Here is a 17,500-nt window from a genome sequence, read left to right as displayed (position 1 = left end):
TGAGAGGCATCCGTGCCCCCCTCCCCCTCCCCCTCCACACTCAGCACCACACAGTCAGGGCCCTCTGCGTCCATGGCAACGGAACCCTCTGCGTCCATGGCAACGGAACCCTCTGCGTCCAGGGCGACGGAACCCTCTGCGTCCATGGCAGCGGAACCCTCTGCGTCCATGGCAGCGGAACCCTCTGCGTCCAGGGCAACGGAACCCTCTGCGTCCAGGGCGACGGAACCCTCTGCGTCCAGGGCGACGGAACCCTCTGCGTCCAGGGCAACGGAACCCTCTGCGTCCAGCGGCACCAGGCCATCTGGGGTCATGGAGGACTCAAACGATTGGCCCTGCTGCTCGGGTTTGGGGGTCACAGGAGAGCTCCTACCCCCCGAGTCCTCTCTACTGCCCTCCTCACGGACCTCCGGAGGGGCAGGTAGCAGACTCCCAGAGCCCTGATGCCCCGTCTGGGGCACTTGAGTGCAGTGTTGTTGCCCCTGCCCCGGGTCTGATGGAGGGATCACTTCACTGCCGCAGGAGAGAGCTGCTGCTGCAGCGGCGGCGTCGTGGTTCTGCGCGGCGTTCGGACCCGACTCAAACACACCGGCGCTCGGACTGGCGCCGGGCGGCGTGTCTGGCCGCGGTTCCGTTGCCGTGGAGACGGGCGTTGCGGGCGTTGCCGTGGAGACGGGCGTTGCGGGCGTTGCGGGCGCAGGGCCCGTGCTCTGGCGCCGAGGAGAGCCCAGGTGGAAGGACTTCCTCTTGCTGCCTCTGAAGCTCTGCAGAAGCAGCTCTGTGTCCAGCTCGCTGTCGTTGTTGCCCCCCTCTTCCTCCTCCTCCTCCTCCTCCTCCTGCACCACCTTGGGACCCTCCTCCTCCTCCTCCTCTTCCTCCTCCTCCTCCTGCACCACCTTGGGACCCTCCTCCTCCTCCTCCTCCTCCTCCTCCTCCTCCTCCTTCAGCGTGGGACCCCTTGATCGGTTCTCCAGAGCGGGCCGATGTTTCTGCTGGAACGCCACTGCTGGAGCACTGGGTGCAGAGGCTGGAGGATGCTGGAGAGGGGCAAGAGAATGCTGCAGAGGGGCAAGAGAACGCTGGAGAGGGGCAGGAGAATGCTGGAGAGGGGCAAGAGAATGCTGGAGAGGGGCAGGAGAATGCTGGAGAGGGGCAGGAGAACGCTGCAGAGGGGCAGGAGAACGCTGGGGAGACACACCTGGGAGGGAAAGTGGGACGAGTGCCTCTGCAGAACGTCTCGAATGTGGAACCACAGCGTCCAGCAAACTCCCAGAGTGCACCGGGGTCAGTGCGGGGAGCGGTCTGGGGGAGGGGAGGGGGGTCTGGGTGTGCGTGTGCGGGACGACGGCGGCGGACGACTCCTCCCTGGACTCCGACGCCTCCTCCTCCACCGCCTCCACCTCCTCCACCTCCTCCACCTCCTCAATGCTGTCCATGCGCTGCTCACACACACACCCGTTCCGTTTCGGAGGCGCGCCAGGTTGGGTCTGCGTGGTTCCGCCCTGTTCTCTCCCCTCCACAGAGTGCTCTGGGTTACTGTGCCGTTCCCTCCCCTCCACAGAGCGCTCTGGGTTACCGTGCCGTTCTATCGGTGCCGTGGCTGTTGCAGCACCGGTTCTCAGCGATGCGTCCGGCTCTTCAACGGAATCCGCAGGGCCGTGACCTGGTGCGTTCACGTGTGCGTTCACGTGTGTGTTCACGTGTGTGGTAGCATGTGCAGCGCGGGGATCTTCCTCAGGGTGGTCTGGATTGGTGTGGTCTGGGTTGGGGGGGTCTGGGTTGGGGGGGTCTGGATTGGGGGGGTCTGTTGTCGGCGCTTTGGCGGTCGTGTTTCTTGTCCTTCTCGGGACACCCTGCACCTCGTTAGTTAAGTCGACGAGCCTCCTGCTCCGCCTGGTTGCCCTGGCGACAGGGCTCCGGGTCTCCCCGCTGCTGGGGTAGCTCTCGATCTGGGCGTCATCGCCATCGCTCGCAGGTGCGCCACTCAGCTGCGCCACCAGGGGGCAGTGCTCCGCGCCGGCGCTGACCAGCTTCAGGTTCCTGGCAGCCCTCGACGGCTTCCTCTCCTCAAGCTTCTCGTCCCTCTGCGGCGCCTTGGGCCTGATGTTCTGCGGTCGAGGTTCTCTCTCCTGCGCTTTGGTTCTGGTGTTCCGCGGTCGAGGTTCTCTCTCCGGCGCCTCGGTTCTGGTGTTCCGCGGTCGAGGCTCTCTCTCCGGCGTGTTGTCGGCGCTCAGCGTCTTGTCCAGGGCGGTCCAGGCGTCCTGCATCATCTTCCCTCGGGCTCTCAGTCGCCCCCCCGTCCTCCTCACCTCGTTCACCTCAAACGCCGACCCGTCCACGGACCGCTCGCCGCCGCTGCCGCCGCCCTTCCCCTCGGCCTCAAACGCCGACCCCTTCTCTGGGGGTGATCCAAGTTCTGGTTCTGGGTCTGAGTCACCAGGGACGCTTCCGTGTGTGTTTGGGTCAGACCCGTCCGGCTTACGGGCAGAACCCTCCTGCCTCTGCTCCTCGGAGTTCCGGGCAGCGGACTCTTCGTTCTCTGGTTCTGCCAGGTCCTGGGCAGCTGTGCAGGGCTCCTTCCCGTCCTCCACACAGGGCCTCTTGATGAAGTCCTCCGGTGTCAGCGCGCCGGACTTCCTCTTCCTCCTCCCGGGCTTCCCCCCCCGCTGGGCCTGTGGTTCCGGCTCGTCCAGTGCAGCAGCACTGGGTTCTGGAGCGGTAGGCATCTCTGTGGACCCGGCGGCGTCTGGGAGAAGCTCGTCTGGTCCAGGGGAGCCTCCCCCCTGCAGAGGGGCAAGAGAATGCTGGAGAGGGGCAGGAGAATGCTGGAGAGGGGCAGGTGCAGCCCTCCCTTTCCCCTGCCCCCCTCTAGTCTGGCGCCCCCTGGTGTAGACGGCCCCAAACACCTGCTCCTGCAGCCTCCTGCCCTCCTCCCTCTGAGGGGTTCGCCTGTTGCTCGTTGTGATGTGATTGGCTGGGCTGTCTGCGGACAAGCAGGAATCGCTCCCTCTGAGCGAGTGCTCTTGCTCTGATTGGCTCATGTCCTGTCTCATGTTGGTGCTTTGCTGCTGCTTCTCCTCCTCGTCGTCGATTGGTCCCTCCTCCGGCGGAATCCTCAGCAGCCACTCCGAGACCTTCTCCAGACTTCGCTGCCTGCCGTCTACGACCAGGTCCACCTCCAGAACCCGGTTCTTCTGGTTCTTCGGTTCTTTGTGCGCCACCAGGTCCACCTGCAGAACCCGCCTCCTCCCCAGACTGCTGCGGTTCTCCAGATTCTTCTTCTTCTGGTTCTTCGGTTCTTCGTCCGGCGCCACCGGGTCCACCTCCAGAACCCGCCTCTTGCCACCGCGGCTGGACCTGCGCAGAACCAGCTCAGAATCGTCAGAATCGCCAGGGTGTTGTTGCTTGGCAACCAGCATCTGTGACGACCGCGTCTGTCTCTTGGCGTGGACCACGACCCTGTCAGGTTCCGCCTCCTCCTCCTCCTCCTCCAACCCCATTGGCTGAGGAGGCCTGGAGACAGCAGCGGCAGACAGCGCGTCATGTCCTCCCTCGACCAGCGGGGGCAGGCTGTTGCGGTCGCCCTCCGCAGGCAGGTCGTCTTCTCTTTCCGCAGGTGAGGGCGAGTCCTCGTCTTGCTGCACAGGTGAGCGTAGAGCTTCCAGCCTGGAGGCTTGCGGCAGGTGTCCGAGGCCACTGTCTGACGTGGCCGAGCAGGAGTCTCCGAGGTCCATCAGCTGGGCAAAGGCATCCTTAGCTGCAGGAGAGAAATCAATAGATCAATACCACCATAAACAACACCATCAATACCACCATCAATACCACCATCCACAACACCATCAATACCACCATCCACAACACCATCAATACCACCAACCTTCAATACCACCATCCACAACACCATCAATACCACCATCCACAACACCATCAATACCACCATCAATACCACCATCCACAACACCATCAATACCACCATCAATACCACCATCCACAACACCATCAATACCACCAACCTTCAATACCACCATCAATACCACCATCAATACCAACAACCAACCACCATCCACACTACCATCAATACCACCATCCACAACACCATCAATACCACCATCCACAACACCATCAATACCACCATCCACAACACCATCAATACCACCATCCACAACACCATCAATATCACCATCAATACCACCAACCTTCAATACCACCATAAACAACACCATCAATACCACCATCCACAACACCAACAAACCAACCACCATCAATACCACCATCCACAACACCATCAATACCACCATCCACAACACCATCAATACCACCATCCACAACACCATCAATACCACCATCCACAACACCATCAATACCACCATCAATACCACCATCAATACCACCTCCCACAACAACATCAATACCACCATCAATACCACCATCCACAACACCATCAATACCACCAACCTTCAATACCACCATAAACAACACCATCAATACCAACAACCAACCACCATCCACACTACCATCAATACCACCATAAACACCATCTATACCACCACCTACAACACCATCAATACCATCAACCAACCACCATCAATACCACCAACCTTCATTACCACCATAAAAAACACCATCAATACCAACAACCAACCACCATCCACACTACCATCAATACCACCTACAACACCATCTATACCACCACCTACAACACCATCAATACCACCAACCAACCAACCACCATCAATACCATCAACCATCAATACCACTATCAATACCACCACCAACCAACCACTATCTACAACACCACCATCCACAACACCATCAATACCACCACCTACAACACCATCAACACCACCAATGAACCAACTACCATCAATACCACCATCCACAACACCATCAATACCAACAACCAACCACCGTCAATACCATCAACAATCAATACCACCATAAACAACACCATCAATAGCACCACCTACAACACCATCAATACCAACAACCATCACCACCACCAACACCACCATCCACAACACCATCAACACCACCATCCACAACACCATCACCACCACCAACACCACCATCCACAACACCATCAATACCACCATCCACACCACCATCAACACCACCAATGAACCAACTACCATAGACACCACCATCCACAACACCACCAACACCACCAACACCACCATCCACAACACCATCAACACCACCATCCACAACACCATCAACACCACCAACACCACCATCCACAACACCAACACCACCATCCACAACACCATCAACACCACCATCCACAACACCATCAACACCACCATCCACAACACCACCAACACCACCCTCCACAACACCATCACCACCACCAATACCAACAACCATCACCACCACCAACGCCACCATCCACAACACCATCCACAACACCATCAACACCATCAGCACCACCAACACCACCAACACCACCACCCACACCACCATCCACAACACCATCAACACCACCAACACCACCACCCACAACACCATCAACACCATCAACACCATCACCACCACCATCCACAACACCATCCACAATACCATCCACAACACCATCCACAACACCATCAACACCACCATCAACACCACCACCAACAACACCATCACCACCACCAACACCATCACCACCACCAATACCACCATCCACAACACCATCACCACCATCATCAACACCACCATCACCACCATCCACAACACCATCAACACCACCATCCACAACACCATCAACACCACCATCCACAACACCATCAACACCATCCACTACACCATCAATACCAACAACCATCACCACCATCACCAACACCACCTACAACACCATCAACAACACCATCAACACCACCACCAACAACACCATCCACAACACCATCCACAACACCATCAACACCACCATCAATACCACCATCCACAACACCATCACCACCACCAACACCACCATACACAACACCACCAACACCACCATCAACACCACCAACACCACCATCAACACCATCACCACCACCATCAACACCCACAACACCATCATCACCACCTCACCTGTAAACTCTACCAGCAGCACCTCACCTGCTCGAGATGACGTCATTGAGGGTGCACTTGTGTCAGCTCCATGTATCCCATCATGCTCTGGGGTCCCAATGTCCACACACTCCTCTGTGTTCTGCCAGACCTCAGTGCTGCAACACGGACACACACGGACACACACACACATACACACACACACACACACACACGGACACACACACACGGACACACACACACACACACACACACACACGGACACACACACACACACACACACACACACACACACACACACAGACACACACACGGACACACACACGGACACACACACGGACACACAGACACACAGACACACAGACACACAGACACACAGACACACACACACACACACACACACACACACACACGTAATGTAAAGATGTAGTAACACTCATAAGGAACTATGATACCCTTAAGCGACTTTAAGATGTGACAGTAAATATGACACACACATGCCCTGCACTGATTGGTTTAGCTCTCACATGCCCTCCACTGATTGGTTTAGCTCTCACCTGCCAGGTCTCCTGCTTTGGGCCAAACCAGTGAAATCTGGAGAGGGGGAGAGGACACGCACAATCAGGGATGCAGACACCAACACACACACACACACACACACACACACACACACACACACACACACACACACACACACACACACACACACACACACACACACACACACACACACACACACACACACACACACACACACACACACACACACACACACACACACACACACACACACACACACACACACACACACACACACACACACACACACACACACTCCACCCAGGCCCAGCCCACCCATCCATTTTCACTGACATTTCAAAATGTTTTCACAAGCATGAACCGTGACTGTGAACCTTACTTTAATAGCTAAAGCTAATTATTGAATGAAAACAAAAATGAAAACTTTGAGGTGGAAACATCAAAAAGTACAAAAACCTTTGCTTTCATTAGACCTATGTACTATAAAATCAAATTTCAAAACTTTCAGTGATTATACGGCATGTCATGACTCAGCAGGCCTGTAGCACATGTCATAACTCAGGTGTAGCACATGTCATAACTCAGGTGTAGCACAAGTCATGACTCAGGTGTAGCACAAGTCATGACTCAGGTGTAGCACAAGTCATGACTCAGCAGGCCTGTAGCACATGTCATAACTCAGGTGTAGCACATGTCATAACTCAGGTGTAGCACATGTCATAACTCAGGTGTAGCACAAGTCATGACTCAGCAGGCCTGTAGCACATGTTATGACTCAGGTGTAGCACAAGTCATGACTCAGCAGGCCTGTAGCACAAGTCATAACTCAGGTGTAGCACATGTCATAACTCAGGTGTAGCACATGTTATGACTCAGGTGTAGCACAAGTCATAACTCAGGTGTAGCACATGTCATGACTCAGGTGTAGCACAAGTCATGACTCAGCAGGCCTGTAGCACATGTTATAACTCAGGTGTAGCACATGTTATGACTCAGCAGGCCTGTAGCACATGTCATGACTCAGGTGTAGCACATGTCGTCCCACTCACAGCTTGTGCAGGTGTCAAACTCATAGGCCTCCACCAGCTGCTGTAGCCCGGCAACCAGCTTCTGGAACGCTGAACTCTCCTGAACACTCCTGCAACAGCAAACCAGCATACAGTAGATATTACACTCCAGCACAGACAACAATACACACCAGCACAGACAACACTACACACCAGCACAGACAATACTACACTCCTGCACAGACAATAGCAAACGAGCATAGATATTACACTCCTGCAACAGCAAACCAGCATAGATATTACACTCCAGCATAGATATTACACTCCAGCATAGATATTACACTCCTGCAACAGCAAACGAGCATAGATATTACACTCCTGCAACAGCAAACCAGCATAGATATTATTACACTCCAGCATAGATATAACACTCCAGCATAGATATCACACTCCTGCAACAGCAAACCAGCATAGATATTACACTCCAGCATAGATATTACACTCCTGCATAGATATCACACTCCAGCATAGATATCACACTCCTGCAACAGCAAACCAGCATAGATATTACACTCCTGCAACAGCAAACCAGCATAGATATTACACTCCAGCATAGATATTACACTCCTGCATAGATATCACACTCCAGCATAGATATCACACTCCTGCAACAGCAAACCAGCATAGATATTACACTCCAGCACAGACAACGCCAGCATAGATATTACACTCCAGCATAGATATTACACTCCTGCAACAGCAAACCAGCATAGATATTATTACACTCCAGCATAGATATCACACTCCTGCAACAGCAAACCAGCATAGATATCACACTCCTGCACAGACAATGCCAGTTAGACAACACTACACACCAGCACAGACAACACTACACACCAGCACAGACAACACTACACTCCAGCACAGACAACGCCAGCAGACAACACTGCACTCCAGCACAGACAACACTGCACACCAGCACAGACAACACTACACACCAGCACAGACAACACTACACACCAGCACAGACAACACTACACACCAGCACAGACAACACTACACACCAGCACAGACAACACTACACACCAGCACAGACAACACTACACACCAGCACAGACAACACTACACACCAGCACAGACAACACTGCACTCCAGCACAGACAACACTACACTCCAGCACAGACAACACTACACACCAGCACAGACAACAATACACACCAGCACAGACAACACTACACACCAGCACAGACAACACTACACACCAGCACAGACAACACTACACACCAGCACAGACAACACTGCACTCCAGCACAGACAACGCCAGCAGACAACACTACACACCAGCACAGACAACACTACACACCAGCACAGACAACAATACACATTAGACCAGCACAGCCAACATTATATACCGTATCATGCTAGCTCAAAACAAACACATAAAATGTAATTTTGCTCCCAAATGAAGGTCTGAAGCTGTTATCGACCATAATTAGAAAACAATTAGGTCCGAACAAGCTATTTATTAATTTTTCATTAGACAAGAGGCCACTGAACTTATTATATTAGATCTGCTGCCATGTTAGAGTTAGCTCTTAGTTAGGATGAATAATTTCTTTCGAGTTCACCTCCAAGCAACGCATGTCTCGAGTGGGGTCACGTTGCTTGGCAACGGTAAATGAAAAAGCTAAAAGATTAGAACTGTTTTGTGTGGGGGCGGAGGAATGAACACAAATCTAAATAAACAATAGAAAACACAATGCATAAATCACCGTCATGAAGCTAAATTAGTTAGTAATGAAACTGGTGTATAAAAGCAATGACACTGAAATTCACAGTATGAAATTAGTGTGGCGTTCCGTTAGCTGTGCCGATATACAGCTGTGCCGTTAGCTCCCACTCATGTCCTATTGCTTAAATAGACCCCAGGCGGTTACTACTCCAGAGCATTCCTTTACACTGCTGCCCAGAGTAATGCTTAAATAGACCCCAGGCTGTTATTACTCCAGAGCATTCCTTTACCCTGTTGCCCAGAGAGTATTGCTTAAATAGACCCCAGGCTGTTACTACTCCAGAGCATTCCTTTGCCATGCTGCCCAGAGTAAAGGGCCATTCACACCAAGAACGATAACGATAACGATAACTATAACCATAACGATAAAAGCGTCCACACTGGCCAACGATAAGAAAAGTCTCTCCTCATGTTAATGAATGTGATGGCTAGAATATTATGGGTTCTGATTGGCTGTTAGCTTTTTATCGTTCTCAAAATCGCTCTGAAAGTGATCAACAACGATATCGTTCTTCATGTCGTTATCGTTATAGTTTATGTGTGAACGTTGTCATTCATATTAATGAGAGCGATATTTATTTATAGTTATCGTTATCGTTATCGTTCTTGGTGTGAACGGCCCTTAATGATCTCCATGTTTGCTACGGTCAGGTATCTCACCGTTTTGTGACTTTGGTTTTGCAAACGGGGCAGTTGGCCTCCTGCCGGCGGCCTCTGTCCAGCAGCTTCTGCATGCAGAACCTGAACAACGGAACAGAGAACACTGAGAACAGAACAGAACACACACATACTGTAGAACGACAGGAACACAGAGCACTGAGAACAACAACAAGAACCAGAAGGCAAACAGCAGGGGAACCCAGACGTGGAACTAAAGAGAAGAACACAGATGGAGAACAGGAGAACCAAGATGGAGAACAATAAGAGGAGAACCAAGATGGAGAACAACAGGAGGAGAACACAGATGGAGAACAGGGGAACCCAGAGGGGGAACCAAAGAGGAGAACCATGCATCTCAGCCCCTCTGGGTAAGTGTCTCTACACACACTCACACACACTCACACATACACACACAGTGTGTTGCACAGGGCTTACTTGCAGAACTGGTGATCACACACTCACACATACACACACAGTGTGTTGCACAGGGCTTACTTGCAGAACTGGTGATCACACACACACACACACTCACACATACACACACAGTGTGTTGCACAGGGCTTACTTGCAGAACTGGTGATCACACACTCACACACACACACACACACACACACACACAGTGTGTTGCACAGGGCTTACTTGCAGAACTGGTGATCACACACTCACACACACACACACACACACAGTGTGTTGCACAGGGCTTACTTGCAGAACTGGTGATCACACACTCACATATACAGTACACACACAGTGTGTTGCACAGGGCTTACTTGCAGAACTGGTGATCACACACTCACACACACACACACACATACACACACGTGTGTGTTCGCACAGGGCTTACTTGCAGAACTGGTGATCACACACTCACACACACACACACACACACACAGTGTGTTGCGCAGGGCTTACTTGCAGAACTGGTGATCACATTTTGTAGTCACAGGCACACTCATCAGGTCCAAACTGTGGAGACAAAATGTCAGAAGAGATGTTGAGACACACAATGTTTTGTTTTTTTTCCCATACCTACAGTACTCTGTGACCTTGAGAAATGGACTCTGTGACCTTGAGAAATGGAGCTCTATGAGACCTTGACACAGCTTCCCATGTCAGTCCCAGCCTTGACACAGCTTCCCGCTACCTCTAGCATCGCTGCAGTATGTTTATCAACACAGATAAAACCTAAGTTCAAGTTTTAAAGAGGAATTATGCAGGATTGGCGATTTCATCTCTGGTTTCGGTTTCGTTTTTCGCTTTATGCTTGCACATTTCTCTGCAGAGCTTCCCCGACAGCTTTAGCGTGTATATTTATACATATATAGGCTATATACAAATATATAAATTGCAAGCGTGGTTCTTCTTGTTCCTTACGCGTCTCTGACTTCCAGATGTAAACTGAAGACGATCATCAGAAAGTTGCAAGGTTGCAATAGCGGATAGGGACACTGGGGGCGGGAGGAAATATTACTGTTTTCGATTAAACTGGTCAGTCAAGCAAAACAACGATCTCTGAGCGATTTGATGACTATGAAAAAGTTGCATAGGGTCTCTTTAAGTGAGTTAGTGATACGTCTGTCCGGCAGACCATTAGTGATTAATTTGATAGATCACCCAGTCTGAGTGTGTTTCTGGCGACCATATGATCACTCAGGTTCTAGAGGTAGCTTATACAGTGCCTATAGAAAGTCATCATACCCTTTTGAAATAGTTACTTTTTTTGTCTTACAGCCTGAAATCAAAACCCATTTAAAAAAAAATCTTTTCCAGTTTTATTAACAAATTTAGCTGTACAACATCAAAATAATGAAAAAAAAGTAAACAGTTCTGAAAATTAATCAAAAAATAAAAACTAGAATAACAGGGTTGGAAAAGTCATCATACCCCTGACTTAATACTTTGTAAAGCTTCCTTTTGCTTTCATTACAGCCATAAATCTGTTTGGATATGTCTCTATTATAGCTTTGCACACCTAGATAGGGGAATATTTGCCCAATTTTCCGTGCAGAAATGTTAAAATTTAGTCAAATTCTGTAGGGAATGGCGATGGACTGCTCTCTTCAAGTCAATCCACAGATTTTCTATAGGATTTAAGTCAGGGCTCTGACTTTGCCACTCAAGGATATTCACCATCCTATCCTCAAGCCACTACTTTGTTCTTTTGGCAGTATGTTTAGGACCATTGCCGTGTTGGAAGGCGAATGACCTGCCCATATTCAGCTGTCTAGCATGGGGGCTGCAGGTTTTCCTCAATCATTTGGGTGTACTTGGCAGCATCCACTTTCCCTTCTATCCTGACCAATTGCCCAGTTCCCGCTGAAAAGAAACATCCCCACAACATAATGTTGCCCCCACCATGCTTCACACTAGGTATGGTGTGTTTTGGGTGGTGTACTGTGTTGGTTTTCGCCAAACATTGCGCTTGGAGTTCAGTGCAAAAACACATCTGGAATATTCTGTCACCATGTGGAAAAAGCTTTTATGGTCAGATGAGACTAAGATCGAACTTTTTGGAGACTAAGATTGAAGTTTTTGGACTGAGCTCCAGGCGCTAACCAAACACAGTATACACACCCAAACACACCCAAAACACACCATACCTACTGCGAAGCATGGTGGGGGCAACATTATGTTGTGGGGATGTTTCTCTTCAGTGGGGACTGGGCAATTGGTCAGGAGAGGAGGGAAAATGGATGCTGCCAAGTACACCCAAATGATTGAGGAAAACCTGCAGCCCCCATGCTAGACAGCTGAATATGGGCAGGTCATTCGCCTTCCAACACGGCAATGGTCCTAAACATACTGCCAAAAGAACAAAGTAGTGGCTTGAGGATAGGATGGTGAATATCCTTGAGTGGCAAAGTCAGAGCCCTGACTTAAATCCTATAGAAAATCTGTGGATTGACTTGAAGAGAGCAGTCCATCGCCATTCCCTACAGAATTTGACTAAATTTTAACATTTCTGCACGGAAAATTGGGCAAATATTCCCCTATCTAGGTGTGCAAAGCTATAATAGAGACATATCCAAACAGATTGATGGCTGTAATGAAAGCAAAAGGAAGCTTTACAAAGTATTAAGTCAGGGGTATGATGACTTTTCCAACCCTGTTATTCTACTTTTTAATTTTTTATTAATTTTCAGAACTGCTGACTTTTTTTTTCATTATTTTGATGTTGTACAGCTAAATTTGTTAATGAAACTGGAAAAGATTTTTTTTAAAATGGGTTTTGATTTCAGGCTGTAAGACAAAAAAAAGTAACTATTTCAAAAGGGTATGATGACTTTCTATAGGCACTGTAATTCTCATATGGAACACTGCAGGTTCTAGAGTAGACGTAGTTTCTAAAGCTCCATGTTCTAGATACTCAGCATAATATAGAACACGGCAGGCTCTACTCACCATAAGGGGCACTGCAGGTTCTAGGAGGTTCTCGGTACAGTACATACCATATGGGGCACTGCAGGTTCTAGAAGGTTCTAGGTACTCACCATATGGGGCACTGCAGGTTCTCCCAGATGGCAGAGATGCGCTGCTTCACCTCTTCTGCTTGGGGGCCGGCCATCGCCATGGACACAGCAGGGATTGGCCACAACGTAACTATGACAGCAGGGGGCAAGGACACAGTTACCATGACAGCAGGGTATCTACTACAGCCTCGGGCTAGAACTACTAGCCCCCTACTCATTCAGTAATAACCCAGTAGTAACATCTCGCCAGTCACCCGGTTACTATGGTGACAGGATTCAGTCAACCAGTCAGTAGGTGGACATCAGAACAGTGTTTCATCAGTTCAGTGGTTCTAAGCATCATAATATTTATTTGTTTATTTATTAATGTGTTCCACATGTCATGATCTTGATCTGAATCATCTGATACACTCTGCAGTCCACAAGATGGCGTCGTTCTTCTCTATTAGAGTGGACATTGGAAAAGGAGGTCAGAGACCAGAACAAATTCACTACAAATCCAAAGACTTTCCAGGCAAAATTCCGCTCGAATTCAAGGGCACAACATAATGTCATTTGAAACACAGATACAGGTTAAGTAGCCTACAGTTTAACTGGCCTTCCCTTGAGTTTCATCAGTTCAGATAACAAACAGCCTACTCGATGACGTCTAAAGGACTAAAGTCTGAAAATGTGAGAAGCCTAATTTGTTGTCAAGAATTGAGAAATTGTAGCGTCAGTTTAGTTAAGCAAGTGTCTCTGAGCTCAGTGACTTGTCGATAGGTGAGTCTGTGTCCTGCTACCACAAACGTTAATGTTAGTACATCCATGTTGAGTCGTGCCGATACACAGAAAGTATGGTCTGGTAGCAGACATCCATATACAAAAGGTCAAATACATCCGAATTAGATAGAATATTCTAACAAATATTATTCGTTCTGATCGCGATGTAAATTGTTTCTGGGAAGTTAAGTGTTACCTAACCCAATGTTACCTAACGCTATCGTGCACGGACAAGGAAACGATAACGTTAATTAGCTAACTAAACTATGACAATGATGCACGTCACACAGACTGCGTAGCCATGCAACAATGATGAAGGAGCCTTTTATTAAACGTACCTTTCAACGTTTCAGTTACCAGAGAGAATTGTATACAAGACTGAAGGCAAATCGCACAGTTGAAATCTCAAGACGAAGCTATTTCGGTTTTCCCGCAACTATTTTGTCACGTGACCATAACACCGCCTTTTGCTTGGAGACGCCTCCATGGAAACCGGAAATATATAAAGCAAATGTTTTGTGTGAAGGTAGAGCATTTTTGATAAAGCGTATGACAAACATGTACTTGGCGGAAATGAATAAAAGTATCTAAACAATTTATTTTGGGCACTAGTTTGTGTTCATTTCTTGTCAACATCGGAAGTGACGCATCACAGCAGCACTTCACACGGGTCGGATTGTAAACAAGTCGGTCTCTGCAGCCCCATGCGTCCAAACACATGTACTTCTGAGAACCCAAACTGCGTGATGTGGGAACAACGTGTATTACGCTGGGAAATAGAAGTCCTCATTTATTTCATTGACTGAATTAAGTGAATTAGAACACATGCAGCTAGTGTTTTGCAAACGCACTGCATCAAAAGTCCCGTGGCCAGCGTTCCTGATTGACAAATTGGAATGAAAGCTCTCGCGCTCTCTTCCGACGTTTCTCTTGTAGCCAATGGCAAGCCCTCCCTGGTATATGAGAGCTTTCGATTAAGACAGGCTCCTTTCTCTACCAATCACAACACAGTATTTCTGGTAGTAGGTGGGACGTCAACAGGAAACGCCAGAAATGAAATCCAACCGATTAGAAGAACTAGGCTATTTTGGCCTATGAGAACACGATTTTTGTACGGATTCCGTTGCCCAGGTTGCTCTGCTGAATTCCATTACCGTCCATTAAAGTAGTGGAATTGGACACACATATCACGGAGGTGTATAGAGGGGGTCTGCTGGGTTAATGCGCGTGTTCTGCAGGGGGTTCGTATCACTGGATCACTGGATCGGAGGAGGATCGCCTTGATGTGCGCTGAGCACATCCTCCCTCGGCCCGTGGCTACACACACAGCCCGCCGAGGGGGACCGATCCGGGAGTAGACAGGTGGTTCGGTTCGACTCGACGCTCGGTCGCTAAACGTCTAGAACTGGATGCCGCTTCCGTCATCATGAGTCCGGCGGGGTGCTCGCACGTGAGCGGGTTCAAGGTGGACAACTGGAGGCAGAACCTGCGCGTGATCTACCAGTGCTTTGTGTGGAGCGGGACGCTCGAGACCAGGAAGCGAAAGGTAACAACTCGAGCCATGCCAACACGCAACATGACATGAGGGCTAACACACACACACACACACACACACACACACACACACACACGCACACAATGCCTACGTAAGAGCTCGCTCATCGCCGAGGAAAACAAGTGACAGGAACAGCCGAGCTGCAGATTGAATCCAGTGGAGGTGTGTGTGGTGTGTTGAGGTGTCGAGGGGTGTTTGTGGTGTGTGTGAGGTACGATTCACCTCTGCGCTGTCAGTCCGCTTGTCCATTCGATGTTCCTTCCCGTGGCCAGAGTCGCTCGTGAGCTGTCAGTGCCACCTCCACTTTTAACGTTTAGCGCCATGATTTCCTCTCGCGCTGTTGATGCCAGAGCGCGCCAGTGCCACCGTGTTAACAGGTGCAGCTCGTGCTGCTACGAGGCTACTCTGGTGCCTGCACGCGTCCACCGACGGGGAGGTCTGGTTGCGATGTGTGTGTGTGTGTGGATGTAGATGTGTGTGATGATAAGTGTTTTTTGACTGCAGTGATGCCTCCGGCTTCATGGCTAACCTGTCTTCTCTCTCCTCGTGTGTGTGTGTGTGTGTGTGTGTGTGTGTGTCCCTGCAGGCCAAGGCGTGTGTGTGTCACATGTGTGCGGTCCATCTAACCTGTCTTCTCTCTCCTCCTGTGTGTGTGTGTGTGTGTGTGTGTGTGTGTGTGTCCCTGCAGGCCAAGGCGTGTGTGTGTCACATGTGTGGGGTCCATCTGACCTGTCTTCTCTCTCCTCCTGTGTGTGTGTGTGTGTGTGTATGTGTGTGTGTCCCTGCAGGCCAAGGCGTGTGTGTGTGTGTGTCACATGTGTGCGGTCCACCTAACCTGTCTTCTCTCTCCTCCTGTGTGTGTGTGTGTGTGTGTGTGTGTGTGTGTGTGTGTGTGTGTGTGTGTGTGTGTCTGCAGGCCAAGGCGTGTGTGTGTCACATGTGTGGGGTCCATCTGACCTGTCTTCTCTCTCCTCCTGTGTGTGTGTGTGTGTGTGTGTGTGTGTGTGTGTGTCCCTGCAGGCCAAGGCGTGTGTGTGTCACATGTGTGCGGTCCATCTAACCTGTCTTCTCTCTCCTCCTGTGTGTGTGTGTGTGTGTGTGTGTGTGTGTGTGTGTGTGTGTGTGTGTGTGTGTGTGTGTGTGTGTGTGTGTGTGTGTGTGTCCCTGCAGGCCAAGGCGTGTGTGTGTCACATGTGTGGGGTCCATCTGAGCCGGCTGCACTCGTGTCTCCACTGCGTCTTCTTCGGATGCTTCTCCAAGAAACACATCCACGAGCACGCCAGAGCCAAGAGACACCACCTGGGTACACACACACACACACACACACACACACACACACACACACACACACACATCCACGAGCACGCCAGAGCCAAGAGACACCACCTGGGTACACACACACACACACACACACACACACACACACACACATCCACGAGCACGCCAGAGCCAAGAGACACCACCTGGGTACACACACACACACACACACACACACACACACACACACACACACACACACACACACACACACACACACACACATCCACGAGCACGCCAGAGCCAAGAGACACCACCTGGGTACACACACACACACACACACACACACACACATCCACGAGCACGCCAGAGCCAAGAGACACCACCTGGGTACACACACACACACACACACACACACACACACACACAC

General features: G+C 50.2%; 2 protein-coding genes across 3 annotated transcripts in view; one reads left to right on the top strand and one right to left on the bottom strand.

The window, feature by feature from the left end:
* LOC134077613 (uncharacterized) overlaps positions 1 to 14,689 on the bottom strand; it is a 30,363-nt gene extending 15,674 nt beyond the window's left edge. Inside the window, exons 1-9 of the mRNA XM_062533316.1 lie at positions 14,597 to 14,689; positions 13,518 to 13,626; positions 10,939 to 10,992; positions 10,027 to 10,107; positions 7,617 to 7,705; positions 6,585 to 6,621; positions 6,076 to 6,185; positions 1,410 to 3,757; positions 1 to 764 (exon numbers count right to left, since the gene is read on the bottom strand). The exon at positions 1 to 764 is cut by the window's left edge and continues 527 nt beyond it. Of these exons, the coding sequence (XP_062389300.1) occupies positions 1 to 764; positions 1,410 to 3,757; positions 6,076 to 6,185; positions 6,585 to 6,621; positions 7,617 to 7,705; positions 10,027 to 10,107; positions 10,939 to 10,992; positions 13,518 to 13,597 (3,563 nt within the window). The 5' untranslated portion in view covers positions 13,598 to 13,626; positions 14,597 to 14,689. The remainder of the gene's footprint in view (positions 765 to 1,409; positions 3,758 to 6,075; positions 6,186 to 6,584; positions 6,622 to 7,616; positions 7,706 to 10,026; positions 10,108 to 10,938; positions 10,993 to 13,517; positions 13,627 to 14,596) is intronic.
* Positions 14,690 to 15,173: 484 nt separating this feature from the next.
* Positions 15,174 to 17,500, top strand: part of LOC134076326 (ubiquitin carboxyl-terminal hydrolase 22-like) — a 23,944-nt gene continuing 21,617 nt past the window's right edge. For both annotated transcript variants that reach the window (XM_062531316.1, XM_062531315.1), the window contains exons 1-2: positions 15,174 to 15,804; positions 16,984 to 17,116. In XM_062531316.1, coding sequence (XP_062387300.1) covers positions 15,685 to 15,804; positions 16,984 to 17,116 — 253 coding nt within the window. In that variant the 5' untranslated portion in view covers positions 15,174 to 15,684. The remainder of the gene's footprint in view (positions 15,805 to 16,983; positions 17,117 to 17,500) is intronic.

The sequence above is a fragment of the Sardina pilchardus genome, chromosome 3 (assembly GCF_963854185.1).
Source record: "Sardina pilchardus chromosome 3, fSarPil1.1, whole genome shotgun sequence".
NCBI classification, from domain to species: domain Eukaryota; kingdom Metazoa; phylum Chordata; class Actinopteri; order Clupeiformes; family Clupeidae; genus Sardina; species Sardina pilchardus.
The sequence above is the reverse complement of the archived record's forward strand: the minus strand, read 5'-3'. Positions and strand labels throughout refer to the sequence as shown.